Consider the following 25034-nt stretch of genomic DNA (forward strand, 5'->3'; position numbering starts at 1 on the left):
CTCTCGGTCATCACCAGCTAGCCCCGTCTCAAGCAGTAGATCCTGTGTTGAGGGGTGGCCTCTATTGCCTTCCTGCCCCCCATTCCTCTCCTGCTGCCAGGGTCTTGCCCTTCCTGAGAAAGGGTATTGTCCCTCATCTCCACTGGGCCAAAATCTGACAATCATGCTTCCCCCTAAAGCTGCCTTTTACACAGGCGGCCACCTATTGTGATTGGCAGCCTTGCTCCCTACTCTTCTTCCTCTGCGATGCCAGGTGTTTGGTCACTCCATTTGATGTCCAAATGCTGAGTGTCCACTCTCCCTGCCAACTTTGTTGTGCCAAGGGCACCTACTAACCAAATGTCAAGTCTCCCTTTGCCCCGCTGACTCTTATGGAGCCAGGATGATGGTCTGGGCCTTGACTGACTCTCACTGTCTATCTGCCTCCCGTCAGCTGTTCAAAAACTGACAGATTCTGAAATCCGTGCGATCCTTTAAACTTCCAGCCTCCCCCTTCAACAAGCACTTCAATAGCATTTTAGCTAGTTCATTAGGAAGGAGAGCAGGATTCCTATCCTGTGCTGGTGATTATTGCTGGTGCCAGTGTTTTACATGACCATTCCCACCCTCAGCCCTTCATGTCTACCCTGTTAAGACCTCTGTTAGGTCACCCCTCAGCCTTTTCTTTGTGGAGAAAAGAGACCTAACCTGTTCATTCTTCCTTAATAGGTACAACCCCGCAGTTCTGGTATCATCCTTGTAAAACGTTCTTGCACCTTCTGCAGTGCCTCTATGTCCTTTTTATAATATGGCGACCAGAGCTGCACACAGTACTCCAAGTGCGGTCTAACCAAGATTCAATACAAGTTTAGTGTAACATCTCTATCTTTTAATTTTATCCCTCTTTTATCCTGAGTACTTGGTTTGCTCCGATTGAATACACCACCGGGTTGAAGTATGTAATTGTTTTTTAAATGGTTTATTTGCTGTGTAACCATGAACCTGACCAAAGTGGCATTACTTTTCTCACATCAGAGTTGTTATTCTTGGAGGAATCACTGAAAATACTGATTGATTTCTTCTGCTTGTATTCAGAGTTGTATTTTTTTCCATAATGTGGCTTACAGCTGACATGGTTCCCATCAGAATGTAACATTTCAGTCATGGCTTCATAACAAACTGCTTAAAACACAATTTTCAGACTTCTTAATATAAAAACGCTTCTTGTATCCTAAAATACAAATTTGTTTCAGCAAATCAAGTCTGTCCAGTGCTTTCTGTCTGAGAGCTACCTATCCTAATTACGCTCTCTGCTCAGCCCCATATAGTTCAATATTCCTCCTTTTCAAGCAACAATTTAATTCTCTTTTCAAGTAATTTATTTGCCCCTGCTTCAGCCATGATTTGTGGCAGAAAATTTGATTTTCTAACTGCCCTCTGTTTTCTACAGCTGGTAAAATAACTGCACTATTGTGATCTCTCTTATCCTAGACAAAATATTGTTAGCCATGAGAAGATACAGAGATAATTAATCTATTTTGTATCATGAATTTAAGCACTGAGGGACAATTAAAAGAAATTTGACTTGTTCTCTTTGCAAAGAGGAACAGTTGAAATCCCCTGAGGATAAAGCAGGGAATTGATGAAATAGGTCTGGGTAAATTGTTCATTATGGCAAAGGACTCAAATTCTAGGGAATGCATTAAATTAACTAAGATGATTGTAAGTTTTTTGTTATTGGATAGGAGGGGCACTTTCCAAGCCAATGATCTCTACTGCCTAAGAAGACAAGGGCAGCCACCACCTGCAAGTTTGCAGGAATGCCACCACCTGCAAGTTTCCCTCCAAGTCATACACCATCCTGACTTGGAAATATATAGCTGTTCCTTCACTGTTGCTGGGCCAAAAACCTGGAACTTTCTCCCTCACACTGTGGGTGTACAAGCACCCACGGACTGCAGCAATTCTAGAAGGTGGCTCACCATCTTCTCTTCCGAGGTAATTAGGGATGGGCAACAAATGCTGGGCTTTCCAGTGATGCTCACACCCCATGAACAAATAAAAATAAACCCCAGCCCACCCAATCTTTATTGTTCAATGGCGATAAGTCCAGGATTCCCAAGGGTTAAAGAAATGTTACTGAGGGAAAATGTGTAGTGATGCTTTATGTAACTACCAAATTTGGTCTCTGCTGTTATTAATGGCAGTAGCAGCTACCAGACCTGCTCCAGTGTCTTTGAACACAAGTTACTTATTCTAAAAATGCATTGTAGTTGTCCATTTATTTACAGCTTTGTTAGATAGTGTAGACTGAGCAGAAGTTTCTGGATTGCAAGTTTAAAAAGTGCTGCATTGTAAATAAGCAACCTAAGCAGCGACTCCCGTTTATTTTACCATGCCATTCCTAAGAGAATTTTCTGAACCAAGAATATTTTTGTGACGGTTCCATGGTAATTTTGCCTTTTTCTCCACCATGTAGAATCCCAGATTCCCAGGAAATCTCCAGATGACAGACAGACAACTAGAGGAGACGGGTGAAAATGATGTAAATAACTTGTAAGTAGTGTGACTAAATGTACTTCAAAAAGTGCTAATTAAACAGGAGAACAAGGTTCACTGTGCATTGTTTGTCCCCTGAGAGATTTGCTGTGAAATGAATTGAGAATCCAGTATTGCCTCGATAAGGTGTTTTCCCTCATCGTGTAGTCTTGATGTTTTATCCTGTTGACGAATGGATTCCTGCAGATTTCGGTGGTTGTACATTTCCAACAATGGAGTACAGCAAAGTCTATTTAAGTAAATATCTGATGAGCAAGGACACTGGACTGAAAGAATCAAATTATTTTTACTGCGTAAAGTTACAGAACTTTACTTGATATTTTGGGGTTCATGTTCCAGGAATCCACCAAGCCTTTAGTTTTCATCGAAAAATGGATGAAATTATTATGTGACTGTGATTCTGAATAATCAGGGCGACTGATTTATGGTCACTGGGTCAAAATTCCATTTAAATTGCACAGAATTCTGAGATGTGCAATCCTACCTTTCCTGCCTTGCATTCAGTTAGCATCTCTAACCTTTCTTTCCTGTTTTCTTGCTGTGCAATTATTTTTGCATTGGCATGTTTCTTGCTATAAAAGTTCAGATTGGTGATGGTGTTGCCTCTCTATAGTTGGAAAGCTGCTTGGGCATCTTGGGTTTTGCAGCCAAGAGCGAGTTTCTTTGCAATTTATCATGTGGTACCTCTAGATAGAAATGTGTGTTTTCTCCAACTGCTGCTTTTAAGACCGAGATTAAAATGAAAATAGTAGGCTTTGGTTCAGTTTCAAATTCTTAGCATCTTGGTCTAGCTACAATTTAAACGAAAAGTCATGTTTATTAACATGATGCAAGCTGCAGCCTATACCTGCCACATCCACCACCCTCTGTTGCACAGTATGGACAAACACTTTTTCTCTTTAGCTGGTGATTAATTAGACATATGGAACCTCAGCAGCAGCTGCGTGCCTCTCTACGACCCATTCAAGGAACTGCGCCCTAGGTGTGAGTACATATTCTCATGCCTTCCCTCCAGGTAGTACCTTACAGCAGATCTTAGAGTTTCCTCATCGCTTGTACCATGCTGAAATCAAGTGTTTATTGTATAAGATTTATTCTTGACAGCTTGCAATAAGACAGCCACTTTGAATTTGACTAACCAGGACAGCAACGCTGGATTCCAGACCTGTTGGCATCAATTTCATACAAGTCCTTGTGATGATTTTGGCAAAGAAACAGAGCTTCCATGTGTCTGATTTTTTTCTCCCATGATGTTGTGCAGCACATCAATGTCAACTGGAGCCCTTTAATATTAAAAATGCACATCACAGCTTTGCATTGCACATGGGCTAAAGGAAGCATTTCTGCCCACCTTGGAGTTCTGCGCCATAAAGGTGAACTTTTTAACGTGCACACCATTTGCCCCAAGGTTGACCTTCATTGTCACTTGCTTTGTCATGAAAATCATAGCATTTTTCACATCTCAGAAAGGAGTGTTTAAGTTACCATTTCTGTCCTCTTGGAGCTCATGAGAATTGCTGTAAATCAACCACGAGCATAGATAGTCTCGCATATTCAAATTAACTCTGATCTATAGCTGCTTTGAAATGATAGAGATGTGATTCAGCAGCTGTGACAATTAATCATCAATCTGTATATTAAAAAAAAAAGCTTGTTGAATACTAAAGAAAGGGTGTGAAACCTTTTTTCCTGAGAGAAAGTAAGTGAGCTATGCTACTTCAATGCAAAATGGAGAGAAAAGAAACAGCTGTTAGAAGGAACCGGCATTGATTTTGAGAGCAATGAACATGATTGAGAATTCTTTGAAAGGTAACAGGCATGTTAGATGAGGAAATGCAGTGGCTGTAATATATATAGACTTCAGGAAAGCCTTTGAAAATAACCATTTGGAAAATTACAAGAGAGGAATAGGAGTATAGAGTTGGGGGAGGATAGCAAACGATATTAAAAATGATTAGAAGGGAGTAAACAATAGGGGTTAGGGCAGTGGTTGGAGGTGGTCAGTGATGTCCCTCAGGGTTCAGTTCTGGGGTCACTTCTGTTCATTGTATATCAATGATTTGGATATAGGCCTGGAGGTTGTGGTGTTAGAATTTGTAAATGATACCAAAAATGGAAGATATAGTTTAACCAATCACATTGGCTGGCAGCTTTCTGAGGCAGAATGTCCACCTGAGTGAAGGGCAAAAATCCCATCTGCAGCCAGTTAATGTTTCTCCTTGTTAAATGGCAGTGGGGCTGCTGTGATTTTCAGGGTGCATTCCCCACCGACTGTTCCGGTTGCGGGGCAGGAAACCCTACCATCTGAAAAATCCTACTGTAATAGCAGAGAGGGTATTCTGGATCTGTACAAAACACCACTGAGGCTATGGCTGGAATACTGTGTGCACTACAGGAAAGGAAAGGTACTCGAGAGGGTAGAGACTGATTAGGATGTTGACTGGACTGGAGACTTTTGGTGATGAGGATAGATTGGATAAGCTAGGGCTATTTTCTTTGGAACAGAGGCGGCTGAGGGAAGATATAATTGAAGTGTAAAAAATGGATTGGTGTTTAGGAAGGTTCTATACCCCTAAGTTGAGGGATCCATAACCAGAGGGCATTGATTTAGGTTGAGAAGTAGGAATTTTAAAGGGGATTCAAGGATATTTTTTTTAACCAAGTGGTGGGGATCTAGAGCTTATTGCCCGAAAGGCAGAAACTGCCTTAACGTTTAAAAATACTTGGATATGCACTTGAGTTGCCTTAACCGACAAGGCTACAGACCAAGAGCTGCTAAATGTAATTAGGCTGGATGGCTACTTGTCAGCTGACATAGACACGATGGGCTGAATGGCCTCCTGTGCTGTAGCTTTCTATGGTTAAATTCTCTGCTGGAGATAATCATTGCTTGACACTTTTGTGGCATCACGTTACTTGTCAGTTTTCAGCCCAAACTTGCGATTGATGACATCACCTCCCTACTGCAGGATAATAGTTCAGCTCCTGAACCAGTGTCACTTGGAAGCACACATTCATGAACCTCAAGTGCAGATAGGCTCAAGCTCGGTGTCTATGTTCCCAGTTTGTAGAGCACTTTGTTAACAGTGAATGTATAACCCAGCATAATTCAGCACCTTCAGGAGTGGAAAGAAAATTAGGCAAAAATTGGGATTAAAGCTGGTCCTTGTATCAACTAATCCAGAAATAGAATTAAAGGGAGCCACGACAGTCCATGACCCATTCTCTTCCCATGAAGACTGATGAATGTTCTGTGGATTCACTTTCTACTTTTTTTTATTCATACATGGAATGTGAGTGCCGCTGTTAAGATCAGCATTTGTTGCCCATTATTAATAGCCCTTGAGAAAATGGTGGTGAGCCACCTTCTTGAACTGCTGCAGTCCATGTGGTGTAGGTACAGTGCTGTTATGTGTCACACTGCTGTGGTGTGTGTAGTACCAAACTGCTGAAGACTGAGGAGCATAATATCTATGGAGTGAATCACTCACCTGTGGATCTGTTTTTTGGCTTTCTTTCAGGACTGGTTTGAATAGAGTGATGTCTTCAAGATATGTTTTAATGGAATTTAGTTGGCTCTAGCTATTAAAGAACCAACACCTGTTTAAATAAAGTAACAGTCAGTATATTATATCTGATGAAGGGATCAGATGTAATTCTGGCTAAAGTTATCTTGAAAGACCCTTGAAACTGTTTTAAGTCACAAAAATGATAAACAGAATGATAAATTATCATGAAAAAATTGTTGGCATAATGCTGGCTTGTGAAGCAGTTACAGACTCTGCTTCTTTCAACAGAGGCCTCCTGTGGTTGCATTGCATTTATATTAAACTTTACCTCCAGAGGCAACTAAAGCACAGAGATTCAGCTTAGATTGCAGATTTCCTTTTTTTTTCTTGAACATTTCACACTTGTATAGACTGTGCCCCACTGCAAGTGGATTCACATCATAAATGTTCCATTAAAATAATAGTCATTTGGTTGTGCAGAACTTGAGCATTACTAAAAAAAGAGACATGCTACCTAAGCTTTTCGTCTTGCACTCATCAGGACAGATCGCAAGATTACCAACAGTAAAAGGGACAATAATTTATACTGCATGAGAAGAGAGTGCTGATTGGTTGGCAAGTGGATTTTGGTAGAGGTGTTACCATGGAGAGTGTAGCAGGGAATAGTTAACTGCCAAGCTGTTGTTCAAATTCAAAAAATGCAGGTTGATTCTGGTCAAGGCATGTCCACGCATTGCGTTTTCTTTTCAACGAAACAAAAGTTTGGGGGACAGCCATTCCCTGATTCATTCACCATGGTGACACCTGACCAATCAGCACACTCTTCCCATGCAGTGCAGATTGTTGTTCCCTTTACTGTTGATAATCTAAAGATCTGTCCTGATGAGTGCAAGACGAAAAGCCTAGACAAACATGCCTATCTTTTTTCAGCAATACTCAAGTTCCATTAAACTGTTCCTTATGCAGCAAGCCGTCATGGCAGGCAAATAAATCTCAGCAGCTGACTATAACATATGATCTGGAGGCCATTTGCACCCACCTCCGGTAAAATAGAAATTGTTGCCGTTATCCCTTACATGCTTAAAACTAAGGCTGCTTTCTTTGTAAGACACAAAATGGAACACCAGGGGAAGGCACGGTCAAATTCCTTTTAAGAATCTGCTTAGAATGTGCTTCGGTAATTTCCACACACAGGCATGGGAAAGTGCAAAAGGTCAGGCCAACAAGTCTCTGTGAAAAGGGAGACAATGGCATAGTGATAATGCCATTGGACTAGTAATTCAGAAGTCCGAGCTAATGCTCATGGGACTTGGGGTCAGATCCCACCGCAGTAGCTGGTGGAATTTAAATTCAATTAATGAAATCTGGAATTAAAAGCTAGCCTCAGTAATCAATTATCACTGATTGCTGTAAAAACCCTTCTGGTTCACTAATGCCGTTTAGGGAAGGAAATCTGCTGTCCTCACCTTATCTGGCCAACATGTGACTCTAGACCCTCAGCAATGTGGTTGCCTCTTGGGCCATTTCAGCTAACAAGCCACTCAGTTCAAGGGCAATTAAGGATGGGCAACATGCTATAAATTGGATTCCAGAGCTCTAGCATTTTTGTTCTGCATTCAAAAAAAACTACGTTTGGGAGCAGGCCCATTGCAGTTCACACAGGTCTTGTTAAAGTAGAATTATTACTTTGACAGTTTTTTTTTCGTTTCCTGCTGAGAAGTACCTGAACTTTATTTGGAAATACCTAACAATGGCACCGTTGCAATTTGTCTCACTATGTGGTGAGGTGCACTGTCAGGAAGCTAATAATATATATAATATTATTGGAAAATATTTTTCTTTTAAAATAGAGGTTTAGTCTGGGTGTGTCTTAATTGGATTAAAGACAGCTAGTCTGGATGCTTTGATGTGTACTAGTTTTGAGAGAGGTAGAGTGCATTTGCATTTTTTTGAATAGAGCATTCAAGAAGTGGGGTGAAAACTGACACCTATATTGCTTGGTAGCTGCTAGCTGTTTATACCACTAATAACATTGGTACTATGAACTATTTTAACTATTGTTAAAGTGTGAAGTTCAAAGAGGCTGGTGATACAATGAGAATTTACATTCTGAGAGATGTGCTGGACATAACTGATAGCAATTTTTATGTGTGCAGGGCAGAGGCAATATAAGATCAAAGCAGCTGTAAGCTTCCAAACTGTCTCCACAGGAACCAAAGTGAAAATAACCTCATTTTGAATTCGTAAGGTGAAAATGCTTTGCCTAGTGTCTGGTTAAATCTATGGGCTGCTGTTGCCTTAATGGAGATTAGTTTGGAAATTTGTTAAAAGTTATGATAGTAATTTGTAGCCATTTGTATATATTTAACTTGTGTAAATTAACATGTCATTTAGTTTAATATAAAACCTCTCGAGAATTGATTCCTGAAGTTAGAGCTGCATCTCAAAGATATAAAAGTAAAAATATAGGTTATGACAGTTGTTTAAAGTTTCCCTCTGGGATTTTTTAAATAACTCAGCTTTAATAACTGCTGGGTCATAACATGTGCGCGCGTGCGCGCACACAGTTTTTGCCTCCCTTAGTCACCACAGAAAAAAATACCGGGCATTAACTGCTACTTGTTTGAAAAATAGCTTTCTGACATTCTAAACTTGCCTTTTAGAAATTTGTTCCTATACCTTTTTGTTCTGTAGTCAGCATCCAATTTCAAATGGTGCCCGAGTAAAGCTTGACCAAAAATGATGAAAACTGGGTTGGCTCATTGCTCCACACATCTTCCTTTCAGTATTGTTCCCTGTTCCTGTGATGTACTGGACTTCCTGTGCCCTGTCCCAGCTTTTCTCCATCTCACTGCTTTGCTGCTTATCTATGCTAAAGCTTAGCTTTGTTGTAGAAATACATTTCAAGACTGATAGCTTTTCTCTTAGTCAGTTATTATCTATCTTACATGTCCTAACTCCATCTCTCTTTTAGTCATTTACCAAGTAAATGATCCATTGCAATTCCTTGCTTTAGATTTACATGGGTGACAGAGGGATCAGAGAGATTGGGTTTCCTGCTCACAAGGTTGTGAAACTACCTGATAATTTGTCCGTTAACAGGATTCTTGTGGACACTTCTGTACTGCAGCTCAGTGAGCCATTTTGTGAAAACAACCCTCCTAACTGCAGTGCTCCATTGCCTCTGGGAGGTCTGCATGCATCGCCCAAGATTGGGCGCCATCAAGAATGAGGCTTCCTCCTGTATGATTCGTAAGGCCCAGTTTATGTAGATGTGATAGGGGACTGAATGAACACTGAGAGAATGTACATATGCCACTGATAAAACCTTTGGCTGATGGATGCCTTTTCTGTTTTCTTGTTAGTTTTCAGTTGACAGTGGAAATGTTTGATTATCTGGAATGTGAGCTCAACCTTTTCCAGGCAGGTAAGTTGGGATTTTTGATTTTAAACTGAATTGAGCATGGAGTACGATCTTTATATTCTCATACTGCACAGCAATACATCAGCCAAGTTGGTACTAATGCAGTGTACTCAAGAGTCCTCAGAAAATGTTGCCATGGACCTGATTGCTAGGAAATGGAAGCTGGATAGATGTGACGATCAGTTGCACACTAACCTTGTATAAATCTGTCCACTTGGCTCAGTTCGTAGATCTCTCCTCTGAATCAGAAAAATTGAGAGTTCGCACCCACTCCAAGGCTGAAAACATATTATGGGCTGACACACCAATGCAGTACTGAGGAGCTGCTGCTTTGTCGGACATGCCATGCTATGGATAAGCCGTTAAATTGAGGCTATTCCAGTGTCCCATGCCTGTTTTAATGTTTCATCTGAAAAATATTCAATGGCTTTAATTGAAGAGCAGGTTCATCCAATATCCTCTCATGATGAACACCATAAGAAACACTGTTTAACTGGAATTGTTCTCATTTTGTGTTTGTGAGTCCTTGAGGTGACCACAATGCCATGTAATAACAGTGGTTTCACTTAATAATTGTTGAACTTAAAGGACTTTGGGATGTCTTGAGGGATGCGATAAGGCACTATTATCAATACAAGTTTATTCTTTCTCGGTTGACGATCCTGCAGTAAAGACATTGATTGCATTGAGCATCTTGGCCTTTCATGCCTGTTTGACATCTGCACCCTGCAGAGACGAGAATTCTCTGAAACAGATTAAAAAGGCAATGCCATAAATTACACAGTATATCTAGCTAGCTCTTGAAAGATTTTCAGTTTGTCATGCTTGAGACATCACACTTCGCTACAAATGGAGAACAATCCATTTTTAAAGAAAAAAATCGAAACAGTAATTTCCTGCTGCTAATCTGCAGAGAAACAACCACCCTTCAGTTGTCTTGAAAGTGTGCAATTGAACCTTATGGCCTATAAGGGACAGGCTCTATTAAACATAACAGTGCCTTTGGAGCAGAATAATAAATATTGCTGAAAACAGACATGTTGTCAAAGCTTTTCTGTCACTTTTCAGGACAAACTTGAGAATGCCAAAGGAGAAAAGACTGCTGATTCGTTGGCAAGTCAACTCTGGTTGAGGTGTGGCCATGGCGAATGCAACAAGGAACTTAGGCTCCCAATGCATCCGAGTAATTAAAAAATACACATGACTTGAGCATATTCCTTTTGCTTTCAGACAACAGGTCCCAGAGAACAAATGTATATTGCTCCCAACAAGTATAAATGAACCATGTTAATGGTTATCTTAAATTGGTTGTTAGTGTAGCATTTATTGCACTCAGGATTGTTTAGCAAGTGCTTCCCAATCACAGAATCACATCCAGTATACATTTTGGTTTTCAGTTTTGCAAGCGCGGGCTAGTTGATTATGGTCTGTACCCTGTCTATTATGAACAGCCTGAGGAACATACTGTTTGATTTGATCATCCAATTGTAGGGATGCATGGCTTACATACCTTCTGTTGCACTGGTGCTGAAATTCATATATGATGTTGCTCAATTATGTTGTTGGCAGAATTCCTTTTTGGACTGATGGCAGCATCGTATAAATGGGAAATAATGCATAGTAGCAGCGTGAAATGGCTTCCTTAACCTGTTATTCAGATTTTTGGGATACTTTGCTTTTCCAGGGTAATTTGAGGTAGACCAGCACTTTTCAGGTCTGAATTGGGCCAATTACTCAGGACAATGGCAATACGGATCAAAGTATCCTAAAAAATGTGAACAAAGGTTAAGCATGCTGTTTCACGCTGCTGTTAAGCAGTGGTGACGCTTGTGGTATTGTCCACTAATAAGATGTTGCCATCAGTCTAAAATAACATTCTACCTACCACACAATTGAGCAACCTAGTGTATGAATTTCAGTGCAGGTACGATGCCAGATATGTAGGTCATACATCCCAACAATTGGCTGATCAAATCAAACAACACTTCTTTTCTCTGGCTGTTTGTAATTGGCAGAGTACAGACTGTATTCAACCAGCCCATGCTTGCAAAACCCAAAACAAAATGTCTACTATTAGATGTGACTCTGCGATTGGGAAGCACTTGCTGAACAATCCCGAGTGCGCGAATAGCTACGCTAACAAACTAACTTAAAATAATCAGCTGGGCTCATAACATAGCTCATTTATGCTTGTTGGAAGCAACATATATTTGTATGCTGTGACCTGTTCTCTGCAAACAAAAGGAATATGTTTAAGCCTTGTGCCTTTTTTAAATTATCTGGGAGCTTGGGTCTTTAGTTCCCTGTTGCCTTCTCCATGACAGTGTCTCAGCCAATTTGAGTCAACTTGCCAACCAAGTGGCAGCCTTTTCTCCTGTAGTATAAATTGTTATCATTTGAAATTTGGCATTCTTGTGTTTATCCTGATCAGTACAAGACAAAAGGTTTCGGCAACATGTCTCTCTTTTCAGCAACAATCAAGTTCTATACTACCAAGTGACGGTTTGAATAATAAATTGTAGGTTAAATGGTATAGTGTTCCTGTCCTCACCAAACAGCATATCCTCCGATTTGCCATGAACAACATTGCAGGAGATCTGTTTGCATGCTTTAAGAGGTTAGAAATGTGAGGGTTTTTAGAAGCGTACAATCACCTCTCTCATTTGGGTAACTGTTTGGACGACTCTCACTTCATTATCTTAATTCATCTCTTGAAATTGTTACCTTGTAATACTATCACCAGACTGTATACTGGGGTTCACTCTCTGCTACGTTACTAACAGTCGTGCAGAAGCCCAGATGGTGAAATGTTTGTAGTGGGGCATTTATCTTTTATAAGAATTTGTTCTGAAGAAATATTGTTGATTGTTTAGGAAGACAAAGTCTTGGGTATTGACAAGGCCAGTTTTGTAAGATTTGGCTTCTCATATTCCTTTCGGTAATGTTGTAAACATTGCATTCAAAAGTCAGCATTTTGTAAATACAAACTGAAAAATAGCTGAACAAATGCCGCTTAGCATTCTTTTGAAGTTAATATTTTGATGAATGTTACTATAAAATCTACGGCCTACCAATGTCACTTGCAAAATTACTAAAACGTGGAGCTATACAGGATTCATGTGATCCAATCATAACCAATAGAAATGTGTTTTTCTTTTTAAGTTTCACTCAATTCAAAAGTTTCCAAACAAATGACTCTCTCCATAAGAGATAAGGAGCCATTCACAGTGGATACACAGCGGATACACAGCTCATTCAAATTACAGGAAGTCCTGATATTTACATGGATGTGGTCATTTGCAATGTAAATGAATGAACCAATTTGTTTTTGGATCAAAGAACATAAAAAAAAAGCACACAATGCAAAACTTGTGACAATTATTCTAAAATATTCGAGGTTTGAGATATGATGTTTCTGATTTAACTAAAACAATCAGTTCTACAGGATACTTTATTCAATGCTACTATCATACTCAAACAGTGAAACAGTGTGCTTGAGTTGAGGTAAGTTGACTTATGCCTGGCAGAGCCTGTGAACATGATGCCACAATGTGTAATGCAAAGAAAGGATGTGGTTAAAAGCTTGAAATAATCAGATGACATCATTTGAAGGCTAGGCATGGTTTGCTAACCTGGAGATCACTGCGTTTGTCACCCAGATTTATATATTTTTTAAAAAGCCTGTTGTGAATAACGTGCACTAGTGGTGATTTTAATTGAATGAGGAACTTCTAGCGTGCATGTCTTTTCTTTGAAAGAGAACTATCAATGACTGGGTATCTTCTCCTATCTGTCCTGAAATGAAAGAATTTAAAATGAGCCTGACCATGCCAGCATTGTCTCAGGATGGTACATTTTTCAGTAACCGTGGTGGATGGTGCTGGAGATGTAGCAGGTAATGGAGTGGGAGTCAAGGCACTTGGGCATGGTATAACCGGCCAATCAGGATACACAATTGGTTTATTTAACTTACTGGAACTCTCATTATTTACATTGTGGCTATTGATATTGGCAAATCTCAATTATTTTTGCAGTGTTGTCACCTTCTGCCCATCCAAAAGTGCTCCCATCCAAAAATGGGGAAGAGGTTCATATAAATGTTATAATGTGCGTAACTTGGACATAGCTTGATTTTTTCCATCCAGTTAAGACAGGATGTGGCTGTAGAGTGGAAGCATTGAAAAGAGAGAGAATAAAGATGCAGAGTGGACTTATTCACATGAGGAAAGTAGTGTAACAAAAGCTGGAATTGCTTGGATGAGTATAGAAATTAAAATGATATTTGAAAAACTTAGAAAGAAAATCAATCTGAATATAGCAAATATAAAGGAGAAGCAAATAAAAATTTGGAAGGCTAAGAGGAGCATGAACTTCACAGCACAGAATTAGGTAATTTAGCTCATTATGTTTGAGCTGGCTCTTTGTTAGGCCATTTCAAAAGAATCCTACTGCCCTACACTTTTTCCTATAGACATGTAACTTCCTTTGCTCCAAATATTTATCTAAATATTTCCTTAAGAGTCCCAACAGTGTCTACCTCCTCCATTTCTTATGACAAAGCGCTCCATGCTCCAACAACCTTCAGTAATTGGGCAATGCATTTCTGAGTTGACCCATTGTGATAATTTCATTAAACTGAACATGTTTATTGTACTCTTTAAATACACATAGACGGTCTTTTCTGATTATTTGCCTTTGGGGATATATCCAGTGCACTTTACAGATGGCCATTTTATGTGGGTTCTGAGGGAGGAGGTTATTTAAGAGGTTATGTTTTAAGTGTCGAGTTGCAGCAATGGATTGCTGAATGTGATTTGCTTATGTCTGCAGAATTGTTGTTGTAGTTCTGTGTGCTGAAACACACTTACCCTTTATTTTGCAGTCTTTAGTTCCCTGGACATGTCGAGATCTGTATCTGTAACAGCAGCTGGCCAGTGTCGATTGGCTCCTTTAATCCAGGTTATTCTTGACTCCAGTCACCTATATGACTACACTGTTAAACTCCTCTTCAAGTTACATTCCTGTAAGTATGAACCTATAATTTGCTCCAAAAGGTAATTAGTGTCTCACACGTCTTGCGGGACAGTTCCATACATATTTTGCTGTTTACCATAAAATCAGAATGGGCTACAGTCCTACAGCGTTGGGGAGTGCATTCTTGAAGAGGGTATATGTTCTCTTATACGCTTTACATGGGTACCCTTTGTAAAGATTGAAATTTTCCTGTACTTACTTTCCAAAAGCTTATGTCAGCCACCAGAAGGAAAATAATAATTTTTAAAAATTGATTATTGCTGAAAAAGAGAGACTTTTTTTGTAGAAGCATAGGGCCCTGTTCTTTGCAGACAGAAAGAAAATGTACATACATTGAATTTTTCAGCTAAACAAAATAAGTGACAGCCATTCGTTGGTTCGTTCCCCAAGGCAATGCCTTGACCGATCAGAGTTAAGCTGCCTGGTTTAAATTTCCAAACAATGCTTGGCAGTTAACTGTCAGTCACCATCCACTGGTGCATTCTCCATGGCAACACATCTACCAATGAGAGTCCACTTGCCAAAAAAAATTACCACTCTCTTCTCACACATAAATATGTTGTTTCCCTTGGTATTGGTATTTTTTTGCAAATTGTCCTAATGAGTGCAAGATGAAAAGCTTTGACAAAGAAAGTCTTTTTTTCAGCAATGTTGAAATTCAGTACTTTTTTTTATTACTTATATTGCAAAATAACAAAATTTGTTAACAAATTCCCTTGTGAAGTCCAGCCTGGGAATATGGTCTTCGATCTCTCTTGCAACGAGCAACCAAATTGGTATCATCAGACTAATTCTGAGATTTTCAGTCACCTGATGCATTTGAGTTAGCTGAAAAATAACCTAATCTAAAAACAGGCTGTACCTGTCACATGAGCCTCAGAGACAGCCAACTGTTAATGTAGTCTTATTTCCTTTCCCCCTTCTTCCTGTGCTTTATATGGGATCATTTTTGCCTGGGATTGGCAAATGTTCCTCTTTGAGGAGAATTGGTAGTTAAGGTCATGACCGATGTACAACTATTCCCTCTAATGCGTGTCTAAGCAACTGGGCTATGGATTTGCTGTTCCTGTGCTCTTCTAACAAATTGCTGTGGAAGGAAGGAGAGAGAACTACGTGCCAGGGCTGTAATCATAAAATCTATCCTTAGATTGGCTGCACATTGCCATTAAAGCCATATGGTGGAACCCCTGTCATGCATACTGCAGCAGCAGTAAGGTAGCTGTAAATGTTGTAATTCATGAAAAAAGAACAGATGGTTTACAGTATTTTTAAAATCACGTTATTACACCAGAAAGTGCAGGGCATTACATGTTTAAACAATGGTTGCAGTTAAAACAGCTGTGATGGGTCAAGTTGGTGAATGGGGAAAGCATGAGTAGCTGGGGATGTTGTATCTGAGAGTTGGGGATCTGTGGGGTCAGTGGCTTTGGGGCCAGGGGTTTGAGTGTGCTGAGTTTGATTAGGGACTTAGTCTTCATCAGGTTGATGAAGAGTATTGCCTTGTTTCCAATTTTCAAATGAGGATGCAAACTCTGTTTGTCCACAGGAGCAAATAGTCTTTTACTTATTTTCACATAAATGTTGGAGTTAGAGTACAAATCCAGGATTCAGTCTGGACAATCATATATTCAGGATGCAAATATTTTTTATCCATCAGCTGACTTGATCACTTGAAGTTACCCCAATAAATTCATTCCCCATGAAGTAGCAAAAACTGATTATAAGTTAAGAGAAGGTGAAATGTTTTTAGCATCCAGTGCCCCACACACTGATCTGGATTGTGTTGATTTTCAACTATCTTAAACAACATTCTGTAGTGGGAAATGCTTTCAAAACAATTAACATTTTTAGTTAATGTTTAACTTTATGTTACTAATCCAGTTAACTGTGTTTTATGCCTCCCCGCGAAACTGTTTTATTGAAGACCAGTTTTAAAATTACATTTTCTCTTCAGGTCTCCCAGCAGACACTTTACAAGGCCATCGTGACCGATTCCATGAGCAGTTCAGAAAGTAAGTAGAAACAAGCACTTTGCTTACCTCCTCCTGTCAGTGCTTTACCTAAGAGTAATCAACATTCTGAAAACAGCATGAAGGCTATCTATATTACTGTTCATCTTTCTTTGTCATTTCCAGTAGAAAATGCATCCCGGCAACCACTTTTGCTGAGTATTGGTGCTTTTGAACTTCAGCTTTCCCTAATGCTCTGCTTGGGGAAGGGCTTCTTCCTGAAAAGTAATGTTTTGATATCTTTAGGAGCTACTATTTAATTTGGTGTAGTGTTTTTGATGTTGCAAAGTATCCAAAGACACTTCACAATTTGTTGCCGGACTTGAGAAAGAGTAAAGAAAATTGTGTTTATATGGTGCCTTTCATAACCACAAGATGTTCCAAAATGTTTTACAGCTAATGAAGTATTTTTGAAATATAGTCACTGTTGTAACATAGGAAATGTGTTGGAACAAATTTTTAAGGGAAATGGCCAAAGGGGTGCTGAAAGGAATAGGTTTTAATAAGGCTGTTGGAGACGGGAGTGGATGTAATGAGATTGAGTGTGTTAATAAAGGGGGGAATGGGGAATGATTGAAGCTTTGGCCTGAAGTTGGGCAGAGAGAGAGAGCAGGAGGTGCAAGATGGGACACAGGACTGCAGGATGGTAGAATGAGTCTGTGGAAGGATTTGGGGACTATGATGAGTAGTTTTATATTGCCCATTCTTTGAGTGATGTGCTTTTGTCTCTGGAAGCACTTTGACCATCAAACTATAGGGGCACAGATTTAAGGTGATTGGTAGAAGGGTTAGAGGGGACATGAGAAAAAACTTCTTCACCCTGGGGTGGTGGGTGCTTGGAATTCGCTGCCTGATTTAGCGGTGGAGGCAGAAACCCTCAGTTCATTTAAAAGGTACCTGGATCTGCACCTAAAGTGCTGTAACCTGCAAGGCTATGGATTGAGTGCTGGAAGGTGGGATTAAAATGGACAGTTAGTTTTTTAAATCTTTTTCAGCTGGTGCAGACATGCTGAGCTGAATGGCCTCTTTTTTGTGCTGTAACTTTTCCATAGTTAATTCATTGATGCCTAACTTGACTATTTTTAAATGTGTTTTTCAGTAAGTAGCATCTGTCCTCTCCACAGCATGACATGCATTCAATTCCTTCTGTGTACTTTATTTTGATATTTTCTATCTCTAAAGCCACTCGGCCTCATGAGCTCTTCATTGTGTACCAGTCTGTTGCTAACACTTTGCCAAGGTTTTGCTAATTGTAATTAGCAATGTAAATAGCATGCTTGATGATTCTGGTCGACTTGTCAATGATGTTACTCATAATCTTGGGATCAATTCTCGTATATTTATCCATGACGATCAACTTTACTTCTCCACCAACACCCCTGATTTCACAACTGTCACTTTGCAGTTCAACAGCCTGTCTGACTTCAAATCTTGAACAAGTCAGATTTTTCTGTAGTCAACTAAACTAAAGACTAAAGCCACCCTACTTCATCAGCAGAAACTGCGCTCTAGCCCCTGATTGCAACCCTCTTCCTGGATGCCCATGCAAGCTCAAGCCACCTCAATGTAATGCTCAGCCTTTAGCTTAGCTTCAAAGTCCAAATTGAGTTCATTACCATGATGTGCTTGCTTTTGCCTCTGAACTATTGCTCTTCTCTGTTCCTGTCTCACCCAAGTGCTTCTGCAACCTTCATTCATGCCTTTGTTATTACTAGACTTATCTTCTCTAATGCTTCCTTGGCAACCCTGGAGACTCACCTTTCATAAGTTAAAGCCCTTCCAGAACTATGCTTCCTATATTTATCCTTGGTGCCCTCCATTGGCTCCCTATCCTTCACCAGATCTTTTTATAATCTTTAACTAAATCTACATTTGCCCTCATGACATCAGCCCTCTGCCCCCCCACCCCCCACCACATTCTACACGCTTGCTTGCTCTGCTCTGCTGCCATGCTTTTCCCCATTCTCCTGTACAGAAAGTGAAATGGGTGACCAATACAAAATCCATGGGTTTTGCTTCATTTTACTTGTCAATATTTTTTCATGCCCACCTTTTGCTTTCCTAATTTCCTTTTTAATTCAGCGCCTATACTTTTTATACTCGTACGTTTTTTTGCAGTATTGAACACTTGGTGTCTGTCACAAGCTTCCCTCCTTTTTTTCCTTCTATTTTCTCCTTTAAGCCCCTTGACATCCAGGGGCACTGGACTTCTTTTATTCTTTCACTGGATGTGCATGTTGCTGGCTACACCAGCGCTTATTGCCCACCCTTAATTGCCCTTGAGCCACAGCTTTGAGTGCTTCAGCCCATGTGGTATAGGTACACCCACAGTGCAGTCAAGAAGGGAGTCCCAAGATTTTGACCCAGCGACAGTGAAGAACGGTGACATAGTTCCAAGTCAGGATGGTGTGTGACTTGGAGGGGAGCTTGCAGGTCGTGATGTTCTCATGCATCTGCTGCCCTTGCCCTTCTATGGGGAAGAGGTCGTGTGCTGTCGAAGGAGCCTTGGTGAGTTGCTGCAGTGCATCTTGTAGATGGTACACACTGCTGCCACTGTGCCTCAGTGGTGGAAGGAATATATTTTGTAGGTGGTGGATAGGGTGCCAATCAAGTCGGCTGCTTTGTCTTGGATGGTGTCAAGCTTCTTGAGTGTTGAAGCTGCATTCATCCAGGCGAGTGGGGAGTATTCCATCACTCTCCTGACTTATGCCTTGTAGATGGTGGGCAGGCTTTGGGGAGTCAGGAGGTGAACTATTTGCTGCAGAATTCCCAGCCTCTGGCCTGCTCTTGTAGCCACAGTATTTAAGGAAGGATGTAAGAGTGTTGGAGGCAGTTCAGAGGAGGTTTACTAGATCGATGCCAGGAATAAGTGGGTCCTCTTATGAGGAAAGGTTGGACAGACTGGGCTTGTTTCCACTGGAGTTTAGAAGAGTGAAGGGCGACTTGATTGAAGTATATAAGATCCTGAATGGTCTCTACAAAGTGGACATGGAGGGGTTGTTTTGTCTTGTGTGTAAGTCCAGAACTAGGGGGCGCTGTTTTACAATTAGGGGGTGCCCTTTTAGGACAGATATGAGGAAAAATTTTTTGAGCGTTGTGCGACTTTGGAACTCTCTGTCTCAAAGTGGTGGTGGTGCGGTCATTGAACATTTTTAAGGTGGAGTTAGGTAGATACTTGTTAGACGAGGGAATCAAAAGTTATGAGGGTAGTTGGGAATGTGGAATTGGAAACACAAACAGATCAGCCATGATTTTATTGAATGGTGGAGCAGACTTGAGGGGCCGAATGCCGCCCTTCTATTTTGTATGTTTGTTTGACACTGATAGTCATCGGTGTACCAGAAAAAGAGTTGAGGGAGCGTCCCCATTTAGGACCGGAAGAAGGAACATTCCACCTATCCCATAAGAAGACAGGCATAGCCTGGGCATAAACAGGTGCCCATAGCAGCACCTTTTTTTTTTGGAGGAAGTGAGACAAATTAAAGGAAAAATTGTTCAATGAGTGAACAAGTTCAGCCTGGCAGAGGAGGATGCTGTTTGGGCCTCCATTCAAGGAAGAAGCAGAGAGCCCTCAGACAGTCCTGGTGGGAGATGGATGTGTAGAGAGATTGGATGTTCATGGTGAAGCGGAGGCGGTTAGGGTCAGGAAATTGGAAACTGTCGGAGGACATCAGAAGCGTCATGGATGTAGGTAGGAAGCAAAATATTGCTTTTTCAAAAAGCAAAAGATGCTGGAAATCTGAAATAAAAACATTGCTGAAAATGCTCAGTAGGTCTGGCAGCGACTGTGGAGAGAGAAGCAGAGTTAACGTTCCAAGTTGAATATGACACTGAGAAATCAGTTCACTGCGGCAGGAACAGACCGAAGAGACAGGTTTATCAGGGCAGTCCTGTTTATGGATCTTGGGAAGGAGGTAGAAGAGATCCGTATGGCATTGGGAAAGTGAGGTGGAAAGCCATGGAGGGAAGATCACCAGAGGAGATGAGATCAGTGACTGTCCTGGAAACAATGGTTTGATGTTGGGTGGTGGGGTCATGATCCAGGGGGAGGTAGGAGGAAGTGTCAGAGTTGGAGTTCAGCCTTGCAAAGTAGAGGTCAGTTTGGCTTAAACGCGAATTCAATCTTTAATGGCATTTGTGCACTTAGTTTTTTACTGCTTTTTTTCTAGACTGAAAGAATTATTTTATAGATCCAGCAACTTGCAATATTTCAAGCGGCTGATCCAGATTCCACAGCTCCCAGAGGTAAGCTCCTTTTGAAGATTAAAAATAGACTGATATGCCATTCATGCACGTTCTGTAGAAAGCAAACATTTAAATTGTTACTGCTGAGAAGGAGATGATAACACCAACACCAGTTGATGTGTGTTCAGTTGGCAGCTTGCAGACTGTTTTCAAATCATCAATTTTCAATATCATTTTTATGACTTGGGTAGCCAAAGAAATCTGCTGTTTCTTTCCAATTAGAATTGTTTTCTCATATCGTTCGTCTCTTTGTGTAAACAATCTATTCCCAGTACAAAATTTTTCTCCTTCACTTGTCTAGCTCGAACCTCTGTCATTGTCTGGATCTGGTTATAACCACTGTTTTCTGCCAGTGACATTGGAATGACTTCCAGGGCATCAGAAAAAGCTCTCATAGCATACTGTTCTAAAGTAGGACACTTATCTGCTGCTTCATACTATTGCACTTCATAGGCAGTGAAATAATATAAACTCTGAATATAATGGATTAAAATGCCAAATGAGGCCAACATATTTTGAAATGTGGATCTCGTAGTCTTGTGCATGATAACACTGTGCTTGGATTGCTACATCAATCATGATGTATAGAAAATGCAGTTGCACTTATTCTTGAAGCCTAGAAAACATTTAGTAGTGTTGAGTGGCAGGAGCCACCTTGTGGCCACTGATTTTTTTAGAAACGAATCTGAACAAATGCCAAGATGACTATGTTACAAAATAGTTATGCACTTAGAGGTTTAGATGCTTTTGTAAGCCACTTTAGAATAGCTAGCATTGAACACAACCCAGCTCCAGAGTTTATCATATAACAGGTAGTGGGTAGGTTACTTCGTCATTTGAGATGATGATAATGTCCGCCAGGGCTGTAGAGACTCCCATTGTCTAAATATTCAGCGTGAGAACAGTATTTTGTCATGTGGGAGAAGAAGCATTTTGTCAGTTTCAATTGCAGTGCCAAAACAAGAGGTGTAGAGATGCAAAATAATATTTTGTGGAAATAAAATAACCTCTGTTCTCTCACTTATATTGTGTGGTGTAGCATTTGAACATAGGAACAAAAGTAGACTGTTTTGCTTTTCGAGCCTGCTCTGTCATCCATCTGAGATCATGGTTGATTTTTCACATAATCCAGCTACATGCCATTGCCCCATATCCCTGAATATAATTGCTTAACAAAAATCTATCAATCGCCAGTGTAAACTTAGCAATTGATCAAGCAGCAATTGCCATTTGTGGAAGAGAGTTCTAAACTTCTACCATTCTTTGCTAATCTTGTCTCATAATTTAACCCTTAGAAATCCAGGTATCATTCTGGTAAAACTGTGCTGCTCCCTCTCCTAGGTCAATATATCTTTCCCGATTTGCGGTGCCCAGAACTGCTCTCAATCTATCCAGGGCTTTGTATTTGCATTTGAGTCCTCTAGATATAAAGACCAGTATTCTGTTAGCCTTTTTGATTATTTTCTGTACCTGTTAATGACATTTTAATGATCTGTGTACCTGGGTCTAACAAAGTGTCTACTGTTAGATGTGATTCAGCAAATGCTGCCCAATCATGGAATGAGTTGCTAATAGCTATGCTAACAACCAGTTTAAGATAATCAGTCAAGCTGGTAACATGATTTATTTACATTCGATAGAAGTGACATAGATTGATATGCAGGGACCTGTTCTTTGCAAACAAAAGGAATGTGTTCAAGCCTTGCGCCTTTTTTGAATTAGTTGGGAGCATTGCTTTCTCCATGGGCAACATCTCGGCCAATCAGTATTGACTTGCTAACTAATCAGCACCCTTTTCTTCTGTAGTATAAATTGTTGTGGTCATTTGAAATTTGGCATTCTTGTGTCCTGTCCTGAGACAAAAAGCTTTGGCAATGTGTCTCTCTTTTCAGCAATATTCAAGATCTGTAGCATCAAGTGACTGAAAAGAGAACTAGTACCAATTTTACTGGACAACGGTTATGAGCCTTCATGATGTAATGTTCTTGGCAGAAAGTAACCAGTGTACAGCTTCTATGGAGATGTTTGCCTGAGGTCATTGTTCCCATAGATTGAGACATTACCGGGCACTTACTTTGTAATTAATGTTTTTTAAAAATTCACTCGTGTGATGTAGGCACTGCTGACAAGGCCAGCATGTGATGCCCATCACTAATTGCCATTGAGATTGTGATGGTGAATGCCGCCTTGAACCGCTGCACTTTGTTTGGTGCAGGTGCACTTGTAGTGCTGTTAGAGAGGCAATTCAAGAGTTTTGAGTCCTTGACGATGAAAGAACAACAATATAATTCTAAGTTAGGATAGAGTGCGACTTGGAAGGAAACTTGCAGGTAGTGATGCACTTGTGATCTGTACCACTCAGAAGAACGTGTTTGGAGGTGCTAGAGTCATAGAATGATGATGTCAAAGCAACCTTGGCGGGTTACTGCAGTGCATCTTGCAGATGGTACACACTGCTGCCATGGTGCTCTAGTGAAGGGAGTAAATATTTAAGGTGGTGGATGGGGTGCCAATCAAGCGGTCTGCTTTATCCTGGATTGTGTCTAGTTTGTGCTGTTGGAGCTGCATCTCCCCAAGCAAGTGTGGAGTACTCCTTGTGCAGTGTCGATGTTGGAAAGGATTTGGTGAGTTAGGAGCTGAATTACTTGGCACGAAATACCCAGCGAGTGACCTGCTCTTGAAACCACAGTATTTATGTGGTTGATTTTTCTTATTCATTCACGATATAAGGGTGTGGCTGGCTAGGCCAGGATTTATTGCCCTCGAGCTGCTGCCTTGAACTGCTGCAGTCCATGTGGTGTAGATACACCCACAGTGCTATTAGGAAAGGAGCTCCAGGATTTTGAAGCAGCGACAGTGAAGGAATGGCGATATATTTTCAAGTCAGGATGGTGAGTGGCTTGGAGGGAAACTTCCAGGTGATGGTGTTCCCAAGTGTCTGGTGCCCTTGCCCTTCTAGATGGTAGCAGTTGTGCGTTTAGAAGGTGCTGTTTAAGGAGCCTTGGTGAGTTCCTGCAGCGCATCTTGTGGGTACACACTGCTGCCACTGTATGCCAGTGGTGGAGGGAATGATTGTTTGTGGATGGGGTGCCAATCAAGCGGGCTGCTTTGTCCTGGATGGTGTCAAGCTTCTTGAATGCTATGGGAGCTGCACTTATCCAGGCAAGTGGAGAGTATTCCATCATGCTCCTGACTTGTGCCTTGCAGATGGTGGACAGGCTTTGGGGAATCAGGAGGTGAGTTACTTGCCGCATGATTCCTAGCCTCTGACCTGATCTTGTAGCCATAGTATTTATATGGCTAGTCCAGTTCAGTTTCTGGTCAATGGTAAGCCCCCAGGATGTTGATAGTGGGAGATTCAGCTCTGGTAATGGCATTGAATGTCAGCGGGCGATGGTTAGATTCTCTCTTGTTGGAGATGGTCACTGCCCAGCACTTGTGTGGCGCGAATGTTACTTGCCATTTGTCAGCCCAAACCTGGATATTGTCCAGGTCTTGTTGCATTTGGACATGGTCTGCTTTAGTATCTGAGGAATTGTGAATGTGTACGATGGAAGGAAGGTCATTGATGAAGCAGCTGAAGATGGTTGGTCCGAGGACATTACCCTGAGGAACTCCTCCTGCAATGATGCCTTGGAACTGAGATGATTGACCTCCAACAACCACAACCATCTTCCTTTTGTGCTAGGTATGACTCCAACCAGCGGAGAGTTTTTCCCCCCGATTCCCATTGACTCCAGTTTTGCTTGGGCTCCCTGATGCCACACTCTGTCAAAGCTGCCTTGATGGTTAAGAGCAGTCACTCTCACCTTGCCGCCAGTTAAGATTTTGGTCAGTGGTGACCCCCAAGGTGTTGATGGTGGAGGATTTAATGATAATTATACTGTTCAAAGGCAAGGGGAGATGGTTAGATTCTCTCTTGTTGGAGATGGTCATTACCTGGCACTTAAGTGGCACAAATGTTACTTACTACTTATCAGTTCAAGCCCAAATGTTGTCCAGGTCTCGCTGCATGCGGACACAGACTGCTTCGGTATCTGAGGAGTTGAGAATGAAATTGAACACTGCAATCATCAATGAATGTCACCAATTTTAACCTTACAATGGAGGGAATGTCACTGATGTAGCACCTGGCAATGGTTGAGCCTAGGACACTGAGGAGGCCATGTATCTTGACCTGGGGCTAAGATAATTGGCCTTTAACAGCCATAACCATCTTCCTTTATGCTAGATATGACTCCAACCAGTGGAGCATTTCCACTGATTCCCGTTGAC

At 40.9% G+C, this 25034-nt stretch overlaps 1 protein-coding gene across 6 annotated transcripts in view; it reads left to right on the forward strand.

Moving 5' to 3' along the window:
* Positions 1–25034, forward strand: part of hip1 (huntingtin interacting protein 1) — a 299671-nt gene that overhangs the window by 177304 nt on the left and 97333 nt on the right. For 4 of the 6 annotated variants that reach the window (XM_078548458.1, XM_078548459.1, XM_078548461.1 and 1 more), the window contains 5 exons: positions 2459–2535; positions 9413–9474; positions 14354–14494; positions 16460–16517; positions 20684–20759. In XM_078548458.1, the coding sequence (XP_078404584.1) occupies positions 2459–2535; positions 9413–9474; positions 14354–14494; positions 16460–16517; positions 20684–20759 (414 nt within the window). The remainder of the gene's footprint in view (positions 1–2458; positions 2536–9412; positions 9475–14353; positions 14495–16459; positions 16518–20683; positions 20760–25034) is intronic. The other 2 variants (XM_078548462.1, XM_078548463.1) reach the window with 1 other exon arrangement.

Source organism: Cetorhinus maximus, chromosome 9, assembly GCF_964194155.1.
Source record: "Cetorhinus maximus chromosome 9, sCetMax3.hap1.1, whole genome shotgun sequence".
Lineage (NCBI taxonomy): Eukaryota > Metazoa > Chordata > Chondrichthyes > Lamniformes > Cetorhinidae > Cetorhinus > Cetorhinus maximus.